This window comes from Triturus cristatus, chromosome 4_2, assembly GCF_964204655.1.
Source record: "Triturus cristatus chromosome 4_2, aTriCri1.1, whole genome shotgun sequence".
NCBI lineage: Eukaryota > Metazoa > Chordata > Amphibia > Caudata > Salamandridae > Triturus > Triturus cristatus.
In genome coordinates, this window is record NC_140586.1 from 97,722,110 (window position 1) to 97,745,980 (window position 23,871).

Here is a 23,871-nt window from a genome sequence, read left to right on the forward strand (position 1 = left end):
CTTACTCTCTAAAGTGGTAGCTTGGTCGAGCAGTAAGGCAATATCAGAGGACAGTGTAAAGCATTTGTTGCACACACTCAGTCAGCAAATGGTCTCACACACTCAATAAATGAACTCTAGGTCAATGGTTTATATATAAAAATATATGTTTATTTTATTTTAGAACCAACAATAGGTATCAAAATATACTTTCTCAGAATGAGATGCTTTAGTTAAATACCTTTGCAATATGCAATTGGCTTCTGTAGAAAGTTACAGATTGTTGCAGTAGGCAACACAATTTTAAACACAATAATGCATTGAGTTCAATGGAAGTTTCAAGTTAATTGCAATAGATTACTTTCAGGATTACTTTTGTAATTCCAGGACTGGATCCTAGATTCAGTCCTGGATCAGTTCTTAGGAACAAGTGATAAAAGTTGACTTAGTTACTGTTATGATTTTTAGACAATATTTTGCTATTTTAAAAGTTGACACTTCGAAAATATTTCATAGAAAACAGACAATGATTCCCTATGGAAGAAAACTCAAGTTGCAGGTATAGTATGTTCTCGTTACTTTTGTAATCCAGTACTGGATACCTAGACTCAGTACTGGGACCTCTATCTAAAACAGGTAAGTAATTACGTTTTCACAGTTTGTACGGTTTTTAAAGAATATTTGAAGTTTGCAAAAATCGACAGAAGAAATTTCACAGAAAAACAGTCAATGATTTCCTATGGAAGAAAATTGGGTTACTGGTAAGTACGGTTGTGAATAGTTTTCAGGGTCAGTGCTGGGCACCAAGATCCAGCACTGGGAGCTCACCTAATAGCAGGTGAGTATTTTCGTTTTCGTTACTCGGCTGATTTTTGGTGAATATTTTAAGTTTTGAAAAGTCCACACTGAGAAGAAATTTCAGGAAAAACCAGTCAATGTTACCCTATGGAGAAAATTGAGTTATCGGCTTTCAGGTAAGTACTCGACTGGCAAAGTTAAGGTTCTGGGCACAGACTCAGGGGTCTCCCAGGGTCAGGTAGGTACAGTTGTGGCACAGACTCAGGGGTCTCCAAGGGTTAGGAAGGTACAGTTACACCCTCAGCGGCACAGGGGCAGCCGGGTGCAGAGTGAGTTAGGCCCAATGTTATCCTATGGGAGGCAGGGGGGCCTTGGCTGGTGGCTGCTGACTAGCAGGCCACGCGGCTGTGAGAGCTGGGCTCCTGGTCACTTGCTCAGGGCAAATGGGGAAGTAGATAGGTGCAAAGGTTACACTGCCAGGGCCACTCGGGCGGCTGGGTGCAGGGTGCTTTTGAGCTGTCGGGCGCTCAATTGATTTCAATGGGAAAGCTCCGGTTTAGAAAAAGACTTCAAGCTTGGGGACGAAGATTCTTCAGGTGCCACCACCACTTCGAGAGGTAAGTTGGGTAGTTGGAGGATAGGTAGGTACCCAGGAGTTGGGCACAGGGGGCCGCAGGGCGCCGGGTGCATGCGTGCCTTTTGGTGTCGGGAAATCTTACCCTCTCGTGATCGCGGTTGGGGGGGTACCTGGTGCTGAGGCTGCAGGATCGTCGAGGGAAGTCCTTGGGTGCTGGACTCGGGGTCACAGTCGCCGGGGGGTCATCCTCGTGGTCTTTGTTCACTCCGGCACAGGCCAGGCTTGGCGGGTGCAGAGTGTGCAGGGTTCGAGGTTCCTGGCTGATGCCAGGGATTAGAAGTTATTTTTGAGTAGAGCCTCTACTCATGGGAGTCCCAGGTGCTTACAGCCAAAAGGTAGCCAGGTCCTCCGGGGTTTGTGAGGTTGCTGGCCACAAGAGGTGCCGGGTTGTAGCAGGTGCAGGTTCGAGGGTCGACAGGCCGGTAGGGCTGGGGCCAAAGCAGTTGGTGTCTTCCTCTTCTTAGCAGCTGCCGGGCAGGTCTTCTTTCTTCTTGCTCTTCTTTGTAGTTCGGAATCTGGAATCTCGGGAAGGAAGGTTCAGGGTGCCCCTAAATACTAGATTTAGGGGTGTTACAGGTAGGTAAAGGGCATGGACCAATGGGTCCCTGTCCTGGGGTGGGTACACCCCCTATTCCACCACTCTCCTGTGGGAGGGGGGCAGTAGCCTAGTCCTGATTGGGTAGGGCCTCCCATCTTCAAGATGGCGAGCGCCCGGACATGTGCTTCACCTCGCCTCCCCCACCTGAGGGGTGGGGTTGGCAGGCTGGCACAGCCCCTGTCCTTATTTGGGGTTTCCGGCCAAGCTTCCTGTGTGCCATGTCGACTCTCTGTTTTGTCCTGTATCCAGACACTCAGCCTGCAAGGGCAGTGTGTGTGTGTTAGGGTACAGGGCCTCTAAGGGTGGCACAATGAATGCTGCAGCCGTTAGAGGCCTTCCCTGGTCACAAGGCCCTGGTTACCATTTACCAGGGGCTGACATTTGGCCAGGGTTGCCAATTTGGGTTGGAGGTTTTGGTTTAGGGAAGGAACATAGGCCCTGGGAACCTGATTGGCAGGAGCCCACGGCACACTCAGTCAAAGTACATTCAGCAATTCAGCAAAAAGTGGGGGCATACCATGCAAGAAAGATGGCACTTTCTCACACAGTCCCATAGCCTAGATAAGATTTGTATGCTGTAAACTTTCTATATTGTCAATCTGACTTATTGGTCTATAATTTCCCAGTGTGGATTTTCACCCTTTTTATTGATAGGGATTATTCCTTCTCCTTTCTAAGACCTTGGAATCGGTTCTCCAGCCAACAATGCATTTAACAAGGAATTTATGTATGGTCCCCAGATATGGGGTTCATTCTGGAATAAAACAGCTGATGCTCTATACAAACCGGGGGCCTTTGCTGGATTTCTGGGCCTGGATTGCACCTAAAATATTATTTAGAGTGAATAAATTGACCTCCTCTCCAGGAGAATCGATAGGAAGGACTGGCAAGGTCTCTAATATCCCATCTCCCAATCTTGCCTCCTCATAGAGTATCGAGAAGTGGTTCACCCTAGCTTCTGGGGGGATATGGCAGTCTTGACAGGATAAGTCTCTATGGCGGTCATGTGTAACTAACTGCCAAAAGCACTTGTTATTTCTAAGCCTTACCACCTCTAATAAATCATCCCATATGCTGGCCTCCCACTGAGCTTTACTGGTTTTATTAGCCCTGGTATATCACCTTCTAGACTTAATAAAGTGTGCTCTTTGGTTACTCTTTAGGGCATCTACGAGAGCCTTCTTTGCGATTTTGCATGATTCGTTGAATCACTCATGTACTCTTTGTCTCTGGAATCTCTTTTCACTTTTGTAGTCCTTTACAAACAGGTTATCACTCTTTGGGAAACATTTATCATGCAGTATCATGATCTGATTATGGGTTAAAACATGGCACTCAAGAGTTTGCAATTCTTCTTATACAAATTTTTAGTTTTTGGTTATGGCAGCCTCTTTGGATCTTGAAAGAACCTCCCATCTCACCTGGCATTTGTTATTACTAATTTACACAGCATTATATGGTTCAGGAGGGATTAAACTTTCCCTTTCCCTTATCTGTAACTTATCCCAGACTAATGCAATAGCAAAGTGATCGCTATCAGGGCGATCAAGTACTGTCATGTCTTTTATTTCTTGCCATACCCAAACATCCAAAAGGATGAAGTGTATATGGCTCTTATATTCAACCCTCCTGAATGTTGAATATGCATCAAAATCTGATGGAAGGCGACCATTGCATGGCCTCGCACCAAAAGAGACCAATATATCAATAATCTGGAGGACAGAAGAACTCATTTTAGGTTGTTTCCTTTGACGCAAAGGCTGGATATCCCTCCAGAATCATCCTTGTCCTTAACCAATTCAAAAACTGGGGTATAGGGTTCAAAGGATGCATTAAAATCTCCTGCTATGATCACTTTATGACCAAGGGCAAGGGTTTCCAGAAATGCATTCACAGTCTTAGGACACTGCATTTAAGGTCTTAAGACACTGCAAGGGTATGGACAATGGGGTCAATCCATTGTTGATGTTAATCAACAGATATGGAATGCCAGACTTTGGTTTCAGGCTAGGAGTTAAAAGGTCACAAGAGTCTATAAGGATTTTCTTAATTGAACACTCAACTGACATTTTTGACCATATTAAAAGTGCCCCCCAGATGGCTTACCCACTACTGATGGCAGTTCTTCAATACTGTGTGTTAAGAAACCCTGCCTATGAATCTTTGTGAGTGCCCAAGTCTCCTGGAGGATGCAGAAGTAAAAATTATCAATGAACACTCCCCAGACCTTGTCATCCATTTTTGACCTGATCCCAGTAATTTTCCAGGAAATAAAATGGAGATCAGAGGCTGGGTTTGTTGACACCTGCATGAACCTCTGAGCAGGCACCCCTTGTTGCAAAGAATTTGAGGTAAGATTAAGGTCAACGATTGACCCCTTCATAAATGGAGCAGGGGTGGCCTCCTCCTGCCAGGACCTGAGTAGAAAGCCTCTCTGGAAAGTCAATAAACTTGTTCCAGAACCTCAAACCTACTGAAGACTAGAACAATATAAAGCTTGGCCAACCAATGCCAGCCAATGATCGGAAACCTTGGCCCAATTTGGGGGTGTAACAGGGGAGGGGTATGAGTAGCCCAACCAATACCTTGTGGCAGTTTGTGAAAGGTCTGTGCATTTATTTTTGTACTCCCATGTAATCTTGCCTAATTCCTGAATTTCGTGATGCGAAAAATTTGGAAAAGTTCCCTTATTTTGCATCATATGACATTTCATGTGATTTTTGCTTGCTGGAAACTAGTAGGAGTAGAAATCGTCTCATTTCCGCCTTGAACCGTCTCCTGTAGCATCTTGCATGACTTTTGGTGTGAGCTAGCCCTTGCAGAAAACGTTACCTGAAATTCCAGCCAAATGTATTTTTGGCAACGTGTAATTTCATGAAACAAATTCACATTTTGCACACTGTGAAAGAATATCTGTATCTTCTTGTTGAAGCTGAACCATTTTAAGTCATATTGACTCATGAATCCTCCCCATTACAAATCACCAACCTTGGGGCAACTCCCTATAATCGCACATTTGCAAGGTTCAACTGTAAAGTCATAACTGTTGGATTTTATATCTGGAAGTGCCATCGCGAAGCAACATCAATTCTTACTTCATAACAGGACTCTGGCAAATTAGAATCTCTTGCCCAAGAGCCTCTTTCTGAGTATGGCACATTGGACACAAATAAGTTTTGCACCTCATTTGGCATCATCAGTTGGGTGAACGTTTTTCACCTACCCTGTGATGTTTCCCTTCACATACTGATCAAGGTTTATAAACAGAGAAATTGACAGAGAGAGAGAGAAGGTCCCAGGTTTTGCATGTCAGAAACCAAACTATTTTATCTTGCGAAAAAAATTCTACTTTCATGTGAGCCCTGATTTATACCTGTGGAACTAAGAAGGCAAAGGTAACATCACCGCAAGAAAAAAATGGCAAGTGTGGTGGCAGTTTTTGCACTGGCCAATTTTACCCTGGAGACATGCAAACATTTTCAACCCCATAAGGCCTATTGAAAGCTGATGATGATGCATATGTAGGAATACGGCGTGTGGAATGCATGGGTTTTGCCTTCTTTTAAGGCAACAAGTGATAAAGATGGACATTTATTGTTTGGGGAAAAAAGTAAACTGCAACAAAGAATGTTTGATCACGTTGAAGAAAATGAGCAAGTATGAAAACCAGGGATTCCCTCATAAAGCTCCTCTTAATGGACCCCACGTTTCTTTAGAAAAGTACCTGTTCGCTTCTTGACACCATGGCGTTATCACGGTTGATCTTGTAACTTATAGCTTTTGATCGCCCAGGCAACTTTATGGAAACTTCCAAATCTAACTCTTGCTGGCCTGGTGCTTCCATCACATACTGTGCCATAGCCTGGAACACCATGACTGTAGCCTATATATAAATGAAAGATTAAAATGCAGTTACATTAATTGCAGGTTTATTTTCTATGTCATTTGTCTGTCTTTGGTATGTAATCAGAATCTCAACTGCTGTCATTATACATTTCTATGTCCATCATAGACACATTTCTTTGAGTCACTGTTTTTATCTATGGCTGTTGAGATATCCCTCTTATGATCAGTGCAGGTTTCTCAGGCCATTGAAAGGCACCTATCTTGATTTCACTGTAGTTGCGGAGATGTATACACTGTCATGACATATTCACTGTCTATCTTACTGTGGCTGTTTTCCTCTATGTTCAGTGAGAAGCCTCTATCCATTAACCTGTTTTTTATGTCATAGAAGGCCACCTTATTTTGATGTCACGTTTCTATCTCTGCGGGTGTTGACATGCATCTCCCTTATTATGAATGTATGTTTCTTTGGTCAATGAGATGTGCCTTTCCAACTGTCCCTGTGTGCCAATGAAATGCTCCTTTCCAGCTGTCACTGTGTGTCAATGAGATGCTCCTTTCTAGCTGACACTGTGTGCTTCTATGGTCAATGAGATGCTCCTTTCTAACTGACACTGTGTGTTTCTATGGTCCTTGAGATACCACTCTCTGACAAGGTATGGATTGGTTGCTATGGTTAGTATGAAACACCTTTTTTGCTGTTTGTCTAGTCATTAAAATGCGTCTTTGAATATGTATCTGCTTCTATTTCACTAAATGCTCCCTTCTCGTTGTCAGGGTGTGTCTCTGAGGGCATTGAGACACATCTACGTTACTATCAGCATGCGTTTCTAAGGTCAGTAAGGGACCCCAGTCTTGTTGTCACTGTTTGTCAGCGGTCAATTATACCCCCATCTCTTGCTATCTATGGATCAGTTTCTGTGATCGCGGAGAGGCACCTCTCTTGTTGGCTCAGTTTCTTTCTGTGGTCATTATGGTGCTCCTTAATGCTAACTATGTATGGGTTTCTGTGGTTACTGACAGACACCTCTCTTTCTGTTACTGTATCCTTGGTCTTTGTGGTGGCTTTTAGTACGGGGTCGGACTGGGACAGAAAATAGGCCTAAGCACCAAATTAAAAGTGCCTCTATTAGTGAATCAGACAGCTAAAAATAGGACCCACAACTGTAAATCAGGCCAGTTTTTAACTTGTAAAGTCACGCTGCATACGTGTATCTCAAGGTGTGGAACAATGCATAGATTGCAGCTTGCTGCAGGCAATGTTTGTTTTAATATCAGGGAAATCAACAGCAGAAACAGGCTCAGCATACCATAAAACAGATCTACAAACAGCCAGAAAACCATTCTACCCACTGACCTGTTAGACTAGCCCATGGGGTACTGCGGGATTGTCCTAAAGGCCAGTCTGGCGCTCTATCAGTATATCTGCTTCTATGGTCACTATAATCTATATAAATTGTGCTCAACTCTCTTGTGATCAGGCCACCTTGTTCAACATCTGTGAGCAGACGTTTCCAGAAGGAAATGGAAATTACATTAATATAATTTCATAAACCATTGTCTCCGCTGGCTGCACTCTTACACTCTCCTGCTTTTAGAGTTGGAGGGACTTTAACAGTTTGGTCTGCCACTCTCCATTTTTCAAAGGCCTGGCATGTAGCTGATTCTTCCCCAAACATAGCAACTTTTCAGCGAGTTCATTACTTTACTCAGACACTGGTTTGACACGTGACTAATAGTGCCACAGGGCTGGAGGGCTTTGGAAGTTGCTTTCTCTGAAATGTGGCTGAGTCTGTTCCAGCTATCTGGCCTTTAGCGATGAGTGCTACATTAGTCTGACGTTGCACCAGTTCTGCCAGTATTTCTTCAATGAATAGATTTCTGAATTATACCCAGCACTACCACACTTTCACAAGTGAGTTTTCCACTGCATAATTGTAATTACAGTGCTTTGCATACCCGTGGCAAGAGGACCTTCAAAGACAAGAAAGCCTGGAAACACATTACTGTACTATACTACTTGAGTTACCAACTCGCTTCACCTAAGACAAACACCATTACACAAGACTGTTACAAGGCACTCACCCTAACCTCATATTTTATGATTTACCACAGGCATTCAACCTTTACTGCATCATCAAAACATTACTTTTGACAACCCTTTTAGCAAAACTGCGGGTACAGCGTTGATGTTTTCACTAAAGGAGTTATTGGATTGCCACAAGTTGCAGGAGGTGGCAGAACATTTGTACTGGGTGTGTATGTCTGGTGGCTAAGCCTTGGCTGTTATACAAGGGCATCTCAAGGTCTGTGCCTCACCTGGGTAGATCCCCAAGCCGCACCGTAGAACCTCTGCTCATTCAGCCACTGCATGATCCCGCTGGTCTGTTCAAACTTCTTCGTACGTACAAGGGCGAGCAGAGCATAGGAGGTGGCTTCAATGGCGAACTGCTTATCTTTAGGAACATCCCAATAGGTTCTTCCTGCAAACAACCAGGACAAGGTCAGAAGTAATTGACTGCATATGGCTCAGAGCCATCCTATTTGGATATGTTTTCTGCTCTCATCCCAATCCCTCAGTCATGAAGTTTTCTTGGACCCAGAGTACAAGTATAATTTCAAAACGTGGACATCACCATTCTCTATAGCAGTTTTCCGGAAGCTTCGTAAGGCTGCAGACTGTCACAAGTCTTTCATATGAAGTCTACAAATTCTTAAGGATTGGAGTAGGTAGTTCAGCACTAGTTGTTTACACAGTGAAGTGCTTAAGCTATCCTCTTACTAGAGAAAATGGGGCCCTCACATGTTGAGACCTTCACCTAAGACGTCTTTATTACTACTGCTCATTCCCAATCACATTCTTCTCTTCCCTTCCATGGCTGCTTATTCTCCTTCTCTTTAACCCAATCCCTCCAGTGCTGCTCCTACAAATGCTGCTTGCTTCCATTTTGTTTCTGTTTCTCACCAGTAATGTTGCTGATATCCCTTGTTCCCCAACTGTCTCCTTTTCCAGCTTTGTACCACTCCTAGTCTCTTGCTCCTCATTATTTTCTTCTCTCATTTCCAATCCAGTTAGTAAAAAGCAGGCAGCGGTTACTCACCTGTTGACATTTCCATGAGCTTCCTGTCATCAGGAAGTTTGTCGACCATCGCCAAGGCATACGCGGTTATAGTTACTGCATAGGGTGTGGTAAGGGTTGGGTACTTCTTCAACAAGTAATCAGAAGCTTTCTGAATACTTCCTTCCAAACTCTAAGTTGTGAACAGATGAAGAGATGAAGTAGAAAGTTAAATACAATCAGTATTGAAAGCTTACTCCCAACAAAACAGAATCACTGTTATCACATAAATACAGGAATAGCAAATGAAACAGCTGTAGCCCACTGGCTTTGTTTATTTTTTTACCTTAACCACCTTCATTTGCCAGCCTTCATTTCCCTTGATGTTTTAATTTTAGTGCATATTTGATTTCAATAATGCAACCTTCAACAATGGGAAGTGTTTAATTTGAAGCAAGATACATTTATAAAGTACAAGATTGAACACAGAAGAAAAAAACACACAGTGCTTCCTGTTACAACTGGAAAAGTTCATGAAGATTATTATGTTTAAAAGGCCAGGCCATGCGTGTGCCTCCGTCAATGTATTTGGACCAAACAGCATTACATTTATTAACCGTAGAAACATTCCAAACACGAAAACATCACAACTCCACCAGTGGACCATTGACAGTGGGTACAAGAACTACAGGCATACATGAAGGTTTAATTGAATAAGAAGCAACATGTCATATCCAGGGATAAATAATACACCCAGACTCTAACCATTGTTGTGACATTAGTAAGACAAACGTACCCGGCATTGATTTCAAAACATAGGCTTTGACACTATTCAGTTCAGTGTTTTGCATAATGTTGAGACACAGATATGATTATCATTATCTATATCAATGAAGAAGCATATCAGATCAAGCTGAAAGTGAATGGTGTGAGAATTATGCAGATTTTATTATGTGTTCCAACTATGGACCATCCCAATTCGGATGTGATGCACACGAGCTATGGGAATGCTTTAATAGCTGCTGTTTGTGGCTGTACAATAAGACAATGCTGCTGTGGTATCAGCATTACTTGTCAGTTCGACATGATCTGCTGAGTGTAATTCAATGGTACATCCTCTGCTGAAGTCCATTCATGTTTTGGATTTTATAAAGTCTGCTTCCACCATTAGGTATTTAACAGCAGATTGGATTAAAATCAGTTTTATTTTTTGCAAAAGTGTAAAAGGTTGGCAATTACCTTATTATGTCAGGGAAAAAACTGCTAAAACGTTCAGGTGGACAGATAAAAATAACTGTCCACCCATACTGGTTCAGCATAATATTACCCAGAGGAGGACCTAGCAGCACTTTAATGGTCCATTTGAGATGAACAAGTCAAAGAAGCAAATTGACATTGATGAAGGTAAAGAAAAATGCTTACATTCACTTGAGCTCCACAGATGTCTCTGCTCTCTGCAAGGGCGATGAGTACAAAGGCAGTGAGAGATGCTTCTGGTTCATTTCCACTGGTACCACCCTGTATGAGAAAGGGAAGGACAAAATAAGTCGTTATTATTATTAAAAGCCAGAGATAAAAGATATTGCTAAATTTGCTACGCAATCTAAAACGGTGCCAAAAAGTTCAAAACTATTTTGCTCCCAATTATGATCTATTTTAAATTCAAACAGCAAAACTGGACCAAAGAAGTCCACATTAACGTTGCAGAAGTGTGATTTGTGTCTGGATGTATGTATGCCTCTTTAAACTAAGAACACATTTGGAAATTGCAGGCTAGTTGGCCATTGTGGTCTTTGTATGAAATTTAGGATGTGTTTCAGCATAATGTGTTGCTATTAAACGTCTGCTTACATCTTGGAGGAACAAATCTCACTCATGTCACCGAGACTGCGTGCATTTTCCGCCTGTTTTGTGCCCCTCTTTCACTCTAAGTTGACCACAGAGAAGTGTGGGCAGTATAAGATGTAAAGATAAAGTTACGTAACGAGTTGTCTTTCATGAGAAGGGTAAATTAGCACATACCACCATCTCTCCATGAATCACAGCCTGGTCCTCCTTGAAAACACCATCGGGCTTCTGCTTGTTCAAGACAAGCCACTTCACCGAGCCGCAGATCACGTCCTTCTGAATGCTGATGAGTTTGTCAGCCAAGGCGAAAATCTTGACCACATAGGCAGTCAGCCTACAAATGCGGATAAAAAGATAAGAGGCAAAAACTTGGTGACAAGTGACGTGAAAGTTAAGAGTATTCAGAGATTTTCCTATGCACACTAAGGGCCATATGTAGGTAGCCTAACATGTACCACTTCAAAAATACCGAATTTTACCGATTCGGTATTTATGAAGTGGTAAATGCTATGTAGGTAATCCATCGGTAATATTTACCGAATCGGAATGGGTCGGTAATTTAGAATCGGTATTTACCGATTCGGTAATGGTAACTGGCTTCCCATTGATTCCTATGGGCCAGGAGGCCCATAGGAATCAATGGGAAGCCAGTTACCGTTACCGAATCGGTAAATACCGATTCGGTAATGGGGGGAGCACAATCAAGGGTGGCAGGGTGTCACAGTGACACCCTGTTGCACCCCTGATTCCTGCATGTGTGCACATGTGGCACACATACATGCCCTAAGGGCATGTATGTCTGCCACATTGCACACTTCAAAGTGCAAAGAAATGCTTTTTTCCAGCTATTCGTCATTTACCACCAACATTTAGTTGGTGGTAAATAACGAATCCCCACAACAACCACACACTCCCCCTACATATCATTTCAGGATTCGGTATTTACCGAATCGGTAAAATTACCGATTCGGTAATTTTACCGATTCGGTAAATTACCGAATCCTGAAATGTGCCCCCTACATACCAAAAGCCTGAATACCGGTCGGTAACGGGATATTTACCGAAAATCGGCCGTTACCGACCGGTATTGGGCTTCCTACATATGGCCCTTAATTATGTTTTTCAAAACGTTGCAAGCTTTACAGTGGTTGCATGGGTAATATATTTGAAGTTAAGGGTAAAATAAATCTCTGAAAACAGAAACGGAGAATGAAATACCAACACAATCCAATCTGAATTCTGGTGGTAGAATTTCGCCCCAAACGTTTTTAAATGCCTTTCTGCATTGTCGGACCTTCATTGATATATATATATATGATCGAAACTTCTGGACGCATATTCCTCGCCTTTTGAACACAAATCCAGAGCTTCTCTCAGAGACTATTTTTTTCAAGTTTCCTTCACCAACTTTCTACAGTGTGCAAGGGATGTCAAGTCCTACGACCACAGGTTCAAAACCCTGTAAGGACTGTCATAAGCAGATGTCTGTGACGGATCCCTACCAGGTTAGCCTGTGGTGTCTGTAGTCGGCCACGACTTCAAGATCTGTGTAGGCTGTGCAACAACGAACCTGAAGGGCATCAGGGAACATAAGAGTAAACTTTATGTCACCAAGCACAAGAAGACGCGCGCGACAACTGCTCCAAGTCCCTCTGTATAGCTAAGGCTCGATATCAATCCAGCTCCCAGTCCCAGAGTCTGCTGATTTCAGAGCCAATACCGCAGCTGATTCCGGCACAACCCGGGTTTCCAGGGCCTTCAGCCAGGCTGCCCCAGATCATAGAGTTCCACACAGCTATGTTCCGGCGCTTCAGTTCTTTACTGACTCCACCCCCATGCGCCTTTGGGTCGCTTTGGGCCCGTTTGGCCTTACTCCTGAACTACAGCCGGAGAGGTGTCCGCTCTGACACGGGTCTTTGTGGCTGGAAACTTTCTTTACAACCCTTTTTGGGACGCACTCTGATAACGATTCCGACCATGCGCTGGTCTGGCGAGACATTTTGTGAGGGCTCCAAAAAGTGCTACCAGGCCAGCCTAGAGCTACAGTGCATGGGTGCGGGCGCACGCGTCGCGCTTTACCACGATTACTTTCACGGCCGCGCGGCCGCTTTGATGTTTGATCGCGATCGATCACTTTCGCGGCCGCATGGCCGCTTTGATGTTCTCCTACGAGGCTTCAATAGATTGCAGCAGTTAAAACAAGCATTGGCATAGCCAATAGGTCTCGCTTTTGGGACCTTATAAGTGTTTAGTTATGCAACTGTTGCATGGCTAAACACTTATAAGGTCCCAAAGGCAAGACCTATTGGCTATGCCACTGCTTGTTTAAACGTGCTTTTTCATTCAATATTTGCACAGTGCGGTACATTACATGTTATCACATATGCAAACGGTACAGTAATAAGGAACATGTAGTGTCTTACAGTCAGCAATAAAATGTATAAGCGCCTTGCATTGGACCTCTGCTACATGTGGGGCATCCCATCCCAATAGTATCGTGATATGATGTGTACAGTGTCACAACAGCTTAGCAACATACAGAGCATTATATCCGAGAATAAACCACCCTAAGTACCATCAACAGTGGCAGCAGCAGACATTAAGGGGCTTGAACGCCCGCGGCAGTAGCTGGAACTAAAGAGAACAAGCATTTACAATGCAATGGTCTCGGCATTGTTAAAGTTAGAGCTTTTGGCATTGCTCATGACATTATATTTATTTTTATTTTTTTAAACATTTAAAGAAACGGCATTGTTATTAACAATGTCAATAGCTTAATCACTCTCAAATGCAAGACATATTGCATTTGCACCCGCACACAGAGCCACACACACAAAGCCACCCACATACACAGAGCCACTCACATAGCCACCTACACACACACACACACACAGAGTTACCCACACACAGACAAAGCCACCACGCTTAGAGCCACCTACAAAAAAGCCACCCACACAGAGCCACACACACAGAGCCTCCCACATGCACACAGAGCCACCCACACACATGAAAAACAGAAAATGCTTTGCCCTATCAACTGGAATCGAGGCATGGGCACCAGAGTACCCTGGTGGCTCAATAGATACAGACTGCCTGGGTTGTGGCCTATGCAGCGGTGTAAAATAAAAAAAACATTGCGGTGCTTTCTTTTTTTACCTTGAACTGTTCTTGTGTCATCTGGGCATATGTATGACCCAGAAAAACATAGTAAGGCGGATTGAACCAAAACTCCCACTCTGTACCATGAATTACTGCATTATGTATTATAAGAGGCACATCAGATGCTCTCCAAATTAGAATTTACCAGCAGATGTAACAGTAGTCCAACTGAAGTTTCAAAGCTTGCAGCAGACTTAAACTTTTCACCTGACAACTGCCTGAACAATGTAAACCCTGCAAGCACGCCTTCTAAAGTTCAAGGAGGTGTAACCAGGCTCTGCCAAGATGAACCATGTCGAAGAGTTAGTTAGATCTAGGAACACTAAACCAAATTGAGCCCATTCACACCTTCCGGAGGGGGAGGGGGGGGGCATGATCACGGAGTCACGATTTTGCATTTAAAAACTAGACACATTGTTATATATAAAAATAAAATCACTTTTCATTATTTTTTTACACAAAAACAGGCAGTGGTGGAGAAGAGACACTGGCAGGATGCAATTTTGGTTAAAGGTCATGTCCTGCAGGCACCATTGGCTGTTCATGGCTTTTACCCAGTTTTCATGGAGCACTTCCGAATGCTGTGTGCATGGCAGGTATGAAGGAGCTTTTTTTTTAATGAAATTTAAAATATATACACAGATTATACACCCTCAAAATGTGGACTGTATTCAATAAGAAAGATCGGGCTGGGCATGTCTTGTTGACACAGGTCTGTTAACCCTGCATAAATCTTACAGTTCCAGATTATTTAAAAGCTTAAACCAATTCTCTGCTTAGGGCCTCAAAATAAGCGCCTTTAAAGGGGGGGGGGGGGGGAGAGATGCACACTTCTCATCAGAGGCCTCATACTTTTATTGGGGAAGTACCAACAGTTCTTATCAGCAAACTGGTACTCGGGGGTAGGGATTGTCATATTAGCAGTATTGGAGCGTCCCAGAATTGCCGATGATGCCAGTACCATAATTCCTTACCACATCAGCAATTACCATCTGAAATTGCAAAGACCCATGGAAAATGCTCCTTGGAGATTTTAGCTGCTTTAAGAGCCAAAAACGTGGGGGGAAACGGAGGTTGAATGAGGATTTGCTGAGAAACCAAACCTGGGATAACCAATTCCCTGGAAATTCTCATAATTAGTTCATAAAATGGATTTGTTTATCAACAGTGATAGGTTAAAAGGCTGTGCAGCATGGCAATAATAAAAAGCTGTTATTTTCCAGTTTTACATCTATTGTACTTATGGGCTAGCAAAACTCAGTGCTACCTGGCCCCCACCCCTTCAGCAGAAGTATTGGGATTCTTCAAATGTTGTTTAAATATGCTTAAAAGGCGGGACCAGAGAAGCAATTAAGGTTTTTTCCTTCACACGTGAAGGGGAGGGCTGCAGTGCTGTGGAATGTAAAAGTAAGAATCTATGAAGGGGTAAGACCTCGGAGAAGAACACCAGGTTCTGGGTCACAAAACAGACAGACAGGCAGGTAGAGAGACAGATGGACGAGTTTCCCACTTCCAACACTAGTAACAACACGTTTGTAAATATAGGTCCGCCCCAAATTTACCATAATGCACGTTTTGTTAGCCTCGACATTAATCACTTTATGTGCAATTAATAGGTTCACTGAAAGTTTACAGCCTCTTGGGGGCGGCAAAGCCCAGTTTGCCCATGCCTTATAACGTATCTGAAGTAACCTGGAACACCTCCTCCCACAGTGTAGCCTATCTATTTTCCTGTCACACATAAGATAATTTTTCTAAAATTATCTGCATTGCCAGACACCACAATGCTGGACAGAGAACGAGAAGTCTTTAAAGGCCCCTATAAGGAGTGGTTTAAGCGTAATTTGCAATTATTCGAAATGTGCATTAACTCGAACATTGCAAATCTTGCAGAAACGGTCAGAATACCATGGCTATATTATTTCAAATCATAAAAGTAGCTCACTTATGCATCCCATCATCACATGGGCATCTATGAGCAGGGCCCCTGCAATCATGCAAAAAGGGAAGACGTATGTGGCATGGCTGGCTAAATTATGCGAGACTTCCGAATTATACTGCATAAAGCACCATATTTTTCCACACTAACAGTGTCTGGGCAGTTTTCACCTCCTAGGTACCAGTTTGAGCTAAAAACACACTTTTGATAAAATCTGCAAATTATTCAAGACTTTGATTTATGTGGCAATTACAAACCCTTAAATAATTGGAAAAAACCCTGCATTTCAGAATATTATTCCAGTGACCCTAGGTATGAAGCAGCAACAGAGTAGAAGACAATAGAAACCGAGAAGAGCATGGTCCCCATCAAGGCACCCAACTCAAGAGTATAGAATGCAGCAGGCCTGGAAAGAATTCATAATTAAGGAGGGGGTATTTTGAAATCCAAGACCCCCTCCTCTGCCCATATACCTTTCTTAGCTTGTTCCAAATGCTTTTGGTCTGTTAGGAGGTTAAGGGTAGAAAGAACGCTGCATGTTGCCTAAAGTTGCTAATAGGGAATTCCACATCAGATTGAGAAGAAAAGGGGGCTATATTAACTAGTCGGCAATCAGAGTTAACCCCTCGTGTTGAACTGGATTGGATGCGCACGCACTCTCGGCCATTCACAAGTATTACTGAGTAGCCTGCAAAAGTGAGGTCATACGGCTCCTAAAAGGTGAGCTAGACCTTGATTGAAGTGTAGACAACGTTTTGTAACATTTCGAACGGTGGAAAAGCTGCCTAGTTAACTATTTGTTACTGGCACTGGTGTGCGGTTGGTCACGTGGTCAAGAAAAACAGCTGCCGGCCAGCTAACGCAAAACATATTGCAGCAATGTCCTTACTGGAGCACATCTAGCTAATGCCCTGGCTGCAGGGCGTTACACGTCAGATAGTCTTTGCAAGCACATGCGATCACCAACGATAGGAGTTTGCGGTGTCTGTTGCCTTACCTGGCGAGAGCCATGAACACCGCCGCCTTTCTCCGAGGTCAAGCAGAAATGCCTCGGAGAAACGCAGCGGCATTTTCAGATTCGGGGGCGTATTTTTTCTTTCTCTTCTCTTGCCATTGGCTGGAATGTTTACATTCCAGAGGAGAGAAAGAAAGTAAAAAACACGCCCCCGAATCCGAAAAAGACGGGGCTTGTTTGGAGAGACAAAGCTCTTCTCCAATGGCTGACCAGCATTTAAGAGGCCAGCCAATGGAGAAGAGGGGAGAAGAGGGGCGGGTTCAAGCCCCTCTTCTGAAAACGTTAAATCTCGGAGCGAGACTGCGCAAGCGCAGCCTTCGCAGCCGAGACCTAAAAAGGATTCAGATCCCTGGGTCTTCAAAAGAGGTCAACAAACACCTCTAGAAGGGGATTAATCGGGGGGAGGAAGTGGGAGGCAGGAGATGTAGGGCCCAACCTGTTCGTAGAAGGTCGCCACTGGTCTAGAATCAAGTGGTCCCCACAACCACGGGAAGCAATCTCGTCCCAGGTGGGTCCCCCAAACCGCCCTGGGGGAGTGTAGGTGTACTTATTTGTATTACCTTTGTGTGTGACTCCCTTCCCCTCACATACCCTACACCTGCAGACTCTGCTATTTCACATTCACACATTCGAGGAATCAATCTCAAGTGGTGCCAGAGATGTGGTGGATCTCTTAGTCTGAGAATGAGAACCTAAAATATCCCCCCAGATCTCTAAGTCATGTTCTGTATTGTTATCAGTGCGGACCTGGTGGAGTCTTCGCCCATCGGTGACTCCCCATTCACTCAAGTCAGCTCTCCGCTTATCCAGTCGTGGGGGCAGGGTGTGTCCAAGTATTGCAATCCGTCACTTGGCTAATACAAGCCCCAGCAGGGCAAATCTGTGTCGAATTTGTGACCCCGTTTTTGGGGTTGGAAGCAAACAGACAATGCTTAATCGAAGACTCAATATGGATCCTCGCAACTTCCCACAGCCTCCTCAATACCTCTGCCCAATAATCCTGTAATCTCACGCAGGTCCAGGTCATATGAAGGAACGTCACCGGTTCCTGACCACACCGAGAGCATGCCAAAGTGTGTGCCATGTTGAAACGAGACAGTCGCTGACATGTCAGAGAGGTGCATTGTAGTTAATGGAACTGTGTGAGCTTAAAGCAGGCATTGCTGGCGACCTCACAGACCTGCGCAAATGCTCGCCGCCCTCTGAGGGTAAGGGGTAAGTCTGCCAACCATCTGCCCTGGATCTTCGTCACATCGATCGTGTAGCCTGCCTTCAGAGCTATATTATATGCAAGAAATCAGTCCCCTAGGGGAATCTGAGTCAAGAAGTAACTGCTATGTTTGTGATTTTTCTGGCTCATCTGGGAAAGTCACAAACAGTTTGCGGGTGGTGTGTAAAATGTTCACATGTTGAAGGAATTGACAAGATGGCAACTGATAACACTCCTTCGCTTATTCAAATGAGAGGAAGGTACCATTAAAATACAGATCACCAGCTGTCAAGCAGCCTCCAGCATACCACCGTGTAAAGTCCATCATATTCTGTATCCAACGGAAACTGCGAAGCCACTGAAGAGGAAGCTACTGAAGAGGAAGCTACAGAGAGTACAGAGCCCTGCGGAGCATCAAGGTAACTGCCCACTCCCAAACCCCCACAACCTGATGGACTATGAACGGATATTCGGGGTGCACAAGTGATCCCATCATCAAACAATTCGAGAGGTCCGCCCCCTCACCCCATTCAGGCTTTCACAGTATTTGGACCCTCAGCAAACCACTGTGCAGCATACTGTAATAATCCTGCAAACTAATAGAGGCTAGGGTCTGGTAGACCCAGGCCTCCAGACTCCATGTCCAGTTTCAGCACCTCTAGCTTCACACTACTGCATCCGCCGGCCCACACCAAAGAAATGAGGAGACTAATCAAGACAGTGAAGGTGGTATGCGTAATGCAGCAAAAGGAATTTTGAAGGACATAGAGGAAACGCAGAAGTAGAACCATTTTCCTGAGGGTCTCTCTACCCATAATAGAAAGGGGAAGGCTGTTCCAGAATTTGGCCGGGCAACCAGACTTGTAAAGACCGCTCCCATGTTCAGTGCATAATTAGTCTCCCCTGTATGGGCAACCTGTATACCTAAATACCGTAAGTGGTCACACTCCCATCGGAGTTCCGTCTCAGGGAGAGTGGCAACATCCACCCCAACCAGTCTCACCAGAGGGAAGAGAACTGACTTCTGGCAGTTGATACGGAAGCACAAGACCATCCCAAAGGAGGATAATACCTTCAAGAGCACAGGTACCAGGTACCAACCTCTCTGCCTGGCAAATATAGAGTGATGCATCTTCGGTGTGCGATAGTGCCTCTTTTGACATGGTTGTAGTGCACAGGGTCCCTGCCAACCAGGTCCCCTGTGCCAGTGCTTCTTCCCAAAAAACATACCCACATTTGGAACTTCTACCCCTGTAAGTCCCTGAGTATGTAGGGCTTGGGAGCTGAAGAGGGTCCCCTGGGACCATCTCACTAGGACAATGTCACTGCCTTGCAGCTTACCTGCCCCTGTGAGGTGAAAAATTACAACATCAACATGGCACCCTGCCTGGGTGTCGTGTCGGCCAGCACTGCCTGAAGGTATAGGTAAGCCATCCCTCTAGCAGACTTTACGACCCATAGGTAAGGGCATATTTGTATGAGCTATTCCTTAATATTGTAAGTGCCAGTGAAGCCATAGAGATACATGGGCTAGAAACCCAACATCTCGAGTTCCACAGCACAATAATGTCTTCACTGGACACATGAGTGTTTGGTACTAAACTACGCATCTCAATACATCCACCCTGGTACCAGAGTGAGATTTATTGTACCATGTGCTCCGAAAATCCTACCAACCCTGGTGCGATCTCCAACCGGCTGTAGGCAGCCAGCCACCACCAGATATGTTCCTGGACCCCTGGGTGGAGAAACAATGCAGATCCTGGGCAGGGGTGTCACACCTCCTCCCCCAGGGTGGGCAGGTGCTCGAAGGGGAAGTTTCAAAGACCTGCCCCCTTGATAATGCAACCCCCCAGCCTCTGCTTCTAGCAGCAGATGGCAGACTTCGGTTTACACACCCACTTTGGGTGGGAAAACTGACAGGAACACATAGGACAATAGGAGGAGTGCCTACCTCTGCCAACTCCAACCCTAAGGTACGGGAGGCGAGGGGAAGCACATCTTTCAGTCCCCACCATCTTGAAGATGGGGAGAAACTTCCAATCAGTGCTAGGTCTACCCCCCTCCCACAGGAGGGTGGCATAATAAAGGGTGTAGTCACCCCAGGTAAGGTGCCCATTGGCCCTACCTGGTACTCCCTTAAAATGCCCTAAATCTAGTATTTAGGTGGCTCCCCCAGACCTGGAAATTAGATCTGTGATGACCTAAGAAGAAAGAAGACATCCCTGCAGAGAAGACTGAAGACAACGACTGCCTTGGGCCCAGCTCTACCAGCCTGTCTCGAGCTTCGATGACCCTGTGACCTGTCATGTAGCCAGCAATCTCTGAAAACCCCGGAAGGACTACTGCCTTTGTAAAATACTCTAATCTCCCGTGGACAACGACCTGTCCCCAAAGAACCAAACTCCATGGGCCCTGGATCCGTGTCTCCTGCCCACTCTGCACCCAACACCCAGGCCCGAGTCTCAGTGGCTCACCTGTGAAGTGGATTCTACCCAGAGATCTGAACTGCAAATCCAGCCTTGGCTGACCTCTCCTGGACTCCACGAGGATGCCTGCAGCATGAATCTAGAGGCTCTCACTGACCACGACTGGCTCTGGTAAGAGGAGTCCGACGCCAAAAGGCACCCCTGAACCCAAAGCCCCTGGGCCTTGGTGAGTTGAAGCGATGGTGCCCTGTGACCCCCTACATCTCTACTTTCCTCTACTGTCATTGATCTCCCTCCTACAACCCCTGATGTGATGCCTGCAGCCTGTTTGTCAAAAACAGAATCCTCATTGAAAAGATTTGGGTGCCTGATGCTGAATTTGCACCCTGCACCCAGCCGCCCCTGTGCAGCTGGCGGTGCATGCCTGGTGCTGCTTTGTTCCCCCCTGTGCTGGTCCTAACCCCCAAAGCTTGGCCCCTGCAACTGATCTACTTACCTGCAAGCGGTGTGGCTCCAAGCACCTCCAGTCTCCACTGAAACACATTGGGCTGAACTCCGAATTTGAGCTCTGTACCCAGTCACCCCTGTGCCACTGGTGGTGCAGTTTGGGTCCTCACCTGACCCTTGCCCTGTGCTTGTCTTTGGTCCAGAAGACTGAAACTGTAAGTGTAATACTTACCTTCTTAACTGCAATAATGTTTCCCGTAGGATATCATAGGACTGTGCAGAAATTGTTCCAAGTGTCGATATTTGAAAGTACCCTAGATTGCGTCACTCAGTATCTGAATCATGAAAGATGTTTATAACACGTAGTATGTACCACCTGCCATGGCCCCACCCTAAAGCGACAAGTCATGAGGCCCCCACCACCCGCAGCATCCAAGAGCAGGCTTCCTGTTGGTCTCACTGTATCTTCAGGAGACCTCAGATTGGGAAGTCTCTTCCACAACATCAGCGACACTACTGTCAGAGTTGGAGGCAATTACTTCCTCCACGAGTGCCATCACTGCCTCTCTTTTGGTTCTTAAATGTGATGGGTCCATGTGATGCAGTCGCCCCCATTCGCTGTCCGCCTCTGGATGTTCCAAGCCAAGGGACCCATACCGGCGAACCACCATATGCTGGGAAGGGAGAGAGGCCCGCCTACCCCAATGACCTCACCTTCCCACCCCTCAAAGGCGGCTGGCTCCCAAAGGACACACTCCTGCCACCCGCGGGGTCGGAGCCCAGCCATCTTCCCTCTCCTCAAGCCAGTCCCAAGCCGCTTCAGGAGTCCTAGGTAAAAAAGCGCCATCACCATGGATTAACTTCAATTTGGCTGGGTACAGGAGCATGTTCTGAGCCTCATCGCCCTGAACTTTTGTTTCACACCCCCAAAGGATGTTCTCATCTATTGTACTATTTGGGTGCAATCAGGAAATATATGGATGACATGATTCTCAAATGTGGGATCACCATCATGGCGGGCAGTCTTGAGGATATTGTTCGAGTTTTTGCAATAAGAGTCTTGGGCGGTGCCCCCGCCGGGGGAAACGGGGTAAGGGTATGGTGCACTTGCTCAACCATAAGCAAGAAGGACGGGTCAGTAGTAGGAAGAGCAACTTTGATCCACTTCTCTAGAAAGAGTTCAGGTGTCCCATCTTCGACTCACTCTGGAAATCCCACAAATCAAAGATTACACCTCCAGGAGAGTCCTTCTGCATCCTGAGCCCTGAGTTCCAGAGCCATTGTCTTGGCTGCTAAATTAGTCAGCAAAGCTTTCAGGGTGGAAAGCTTTCCCTGTAGTTCGGTAATATTCTGTTTAGGCCTGGGCGGAGTTCGCGGAGTACTACTCAAACAAGAAGAGGATACTAAATTGCTAACTCTTTCCCTGGAAGTTAAATCACTTTGGAGGAGGTTTGTCGCAAGAAACTGCACAATAAAACATTTCCTCTACCAGGCATCAAAACACTCTTGCGGACTCACTGAGCAGAATGTACTTTGACAATCCCAAATAGCCTTGGGCTTTAGGATTGTTACAAATAGGTATAGTGGGTATGCATTACTTGGCCTCAAAAAGTACCATGGATCTGAAGCAATTGCCAGTACACGACACAATGGAATATTAAAATTCATGGCTCCTTGATAGAGCACTGTCAAATTTCAACTTTCCATGACTGCTTCCTATCTGTCACAGTTTCCCTATAATCCTATATATTATACTTTACTTTTGGAAGGCAAAGTTAGGGTTTATGCTACAATATTTTTGTAAATTGAATTTTAAGGTATATTTATGCATATTTCTAAAAGAAAAAGAAAACACATTTCGGAAAATGTAGTAATGGTAGACACTAGAAGTTTACTTGCATTTAATAAAGCACAGATTTTTGTCTATAAATGCATTGTATTTCAAAAGTGTTCCAGGAACTTGCTCATGGGCGGCTCTATCGAAGAGTATATGACTTTAATGAAGGTTCGTATGATGCAGAACTAGTATTAAAAGTAATGTTGACTTGCTGCTAGAAGAAAAGAATAATCACACAAATTTTCGACTGCAGGTGAAGTTTTGCAGAATTTACAAAATTATGCAACGTTTGAGAAACATGTCAACTTTGCAAAATTTCAGGCCTGATGTAAATTTTGCCAACAATAGTGATAGTATGCTTTAAACGTTTGAAACAAAGTGCTTCAGACATCTGAAACAAAGATATAAAATGATAACCGAAAACTCAGTGTCAGTATATCTTTCCTTAGATGGCTAGTGGATAGCAGTGAAAGGAGTGGATGCCACCACTGTTTAACATAAATATAGTACATCACTGCTCTTTGGACATCTAGTGTCGAGAGCTCTTTCTTCTGTGGAATTTAGTTTTTGGAAGAAAGCAGGTAGGTGTATACCTTGATTGAAATGGAAAGCTGAGACCACCTTTGGCCGAAATGGGGTTTGGTGCTCGTCACCACCTTGTCTTTATGAATTTGAAGGTAGGGCTCTTGTACTGTGAGTGCTTTTAGCGCAGTGAGGTGATGGCTATTACCCCTGAGGACCAGGTCTGTCTTGTCCACTGCAGGCAGATTATAATTAGTGTCGTTGTTTTTTCAACAAGTGTATCGCAAGTTATGTCTGGGGAATCGGTGAAAAGGCGTCTGCAAATGCACTTGACCAATCTATCACCAGGACATTCCCTTGGACATGGTGGTTTGGGAATCTGGCTATAAAGTTTTCGCATTGTACATTCTCTTGTGTTGCGAAAAGGTCTTTTGTTGGTGCCCCCCCCCCTTCTTGAATATCATGACAATCACCTTCTGCTTTATCTCTCAACCGTGTGAAAGACTCACCTGTATGCTGAGCCTGACTGCCTATGTGTTCTGTACACC

General features: G+C 44.8%; 1 protein-coding gene across 2 annotated transcripts in view; it reads right to left on the bottom strand.

Annotated features, from left to right (window-relative positions):
- LOC146833089 (A.superbus venom factor 1-like) overlaps window positions 1-23,871 on the bottom strand; it is a 271,604-nt gene that overhangs the window by 71,613 nt on the left and 176,120 nt on the right. For both annotated transcript variants that reach the window (XM_085600728.1, XM_085600727.1), the window contains 5 exons: window positions 10,940-11,099; window positions 10,340-10,435; window positions 8,960-9,110; window positions 8,178-8,341; window positions 5,737-5,895 (listed from right to left, as the gene is read on the bottom strand). In XM_085600728.1, coding sequence (XP_085456854.1) covers window positions 5,737-5,895; window positions 8,178-8,341; window positions 8,960-9,110; window positions 10,340-10,435; window positions 10,940-11,099 — 730 coding nt within the window. The remainder of the gene's footprint in view (window positions 1-5,736; window positions 5,896-8,177; window positions 8,342-8,959; window positions 9,111-10,339; window positions 10,436-10,939; window positions 11,100-23,871) is intronic.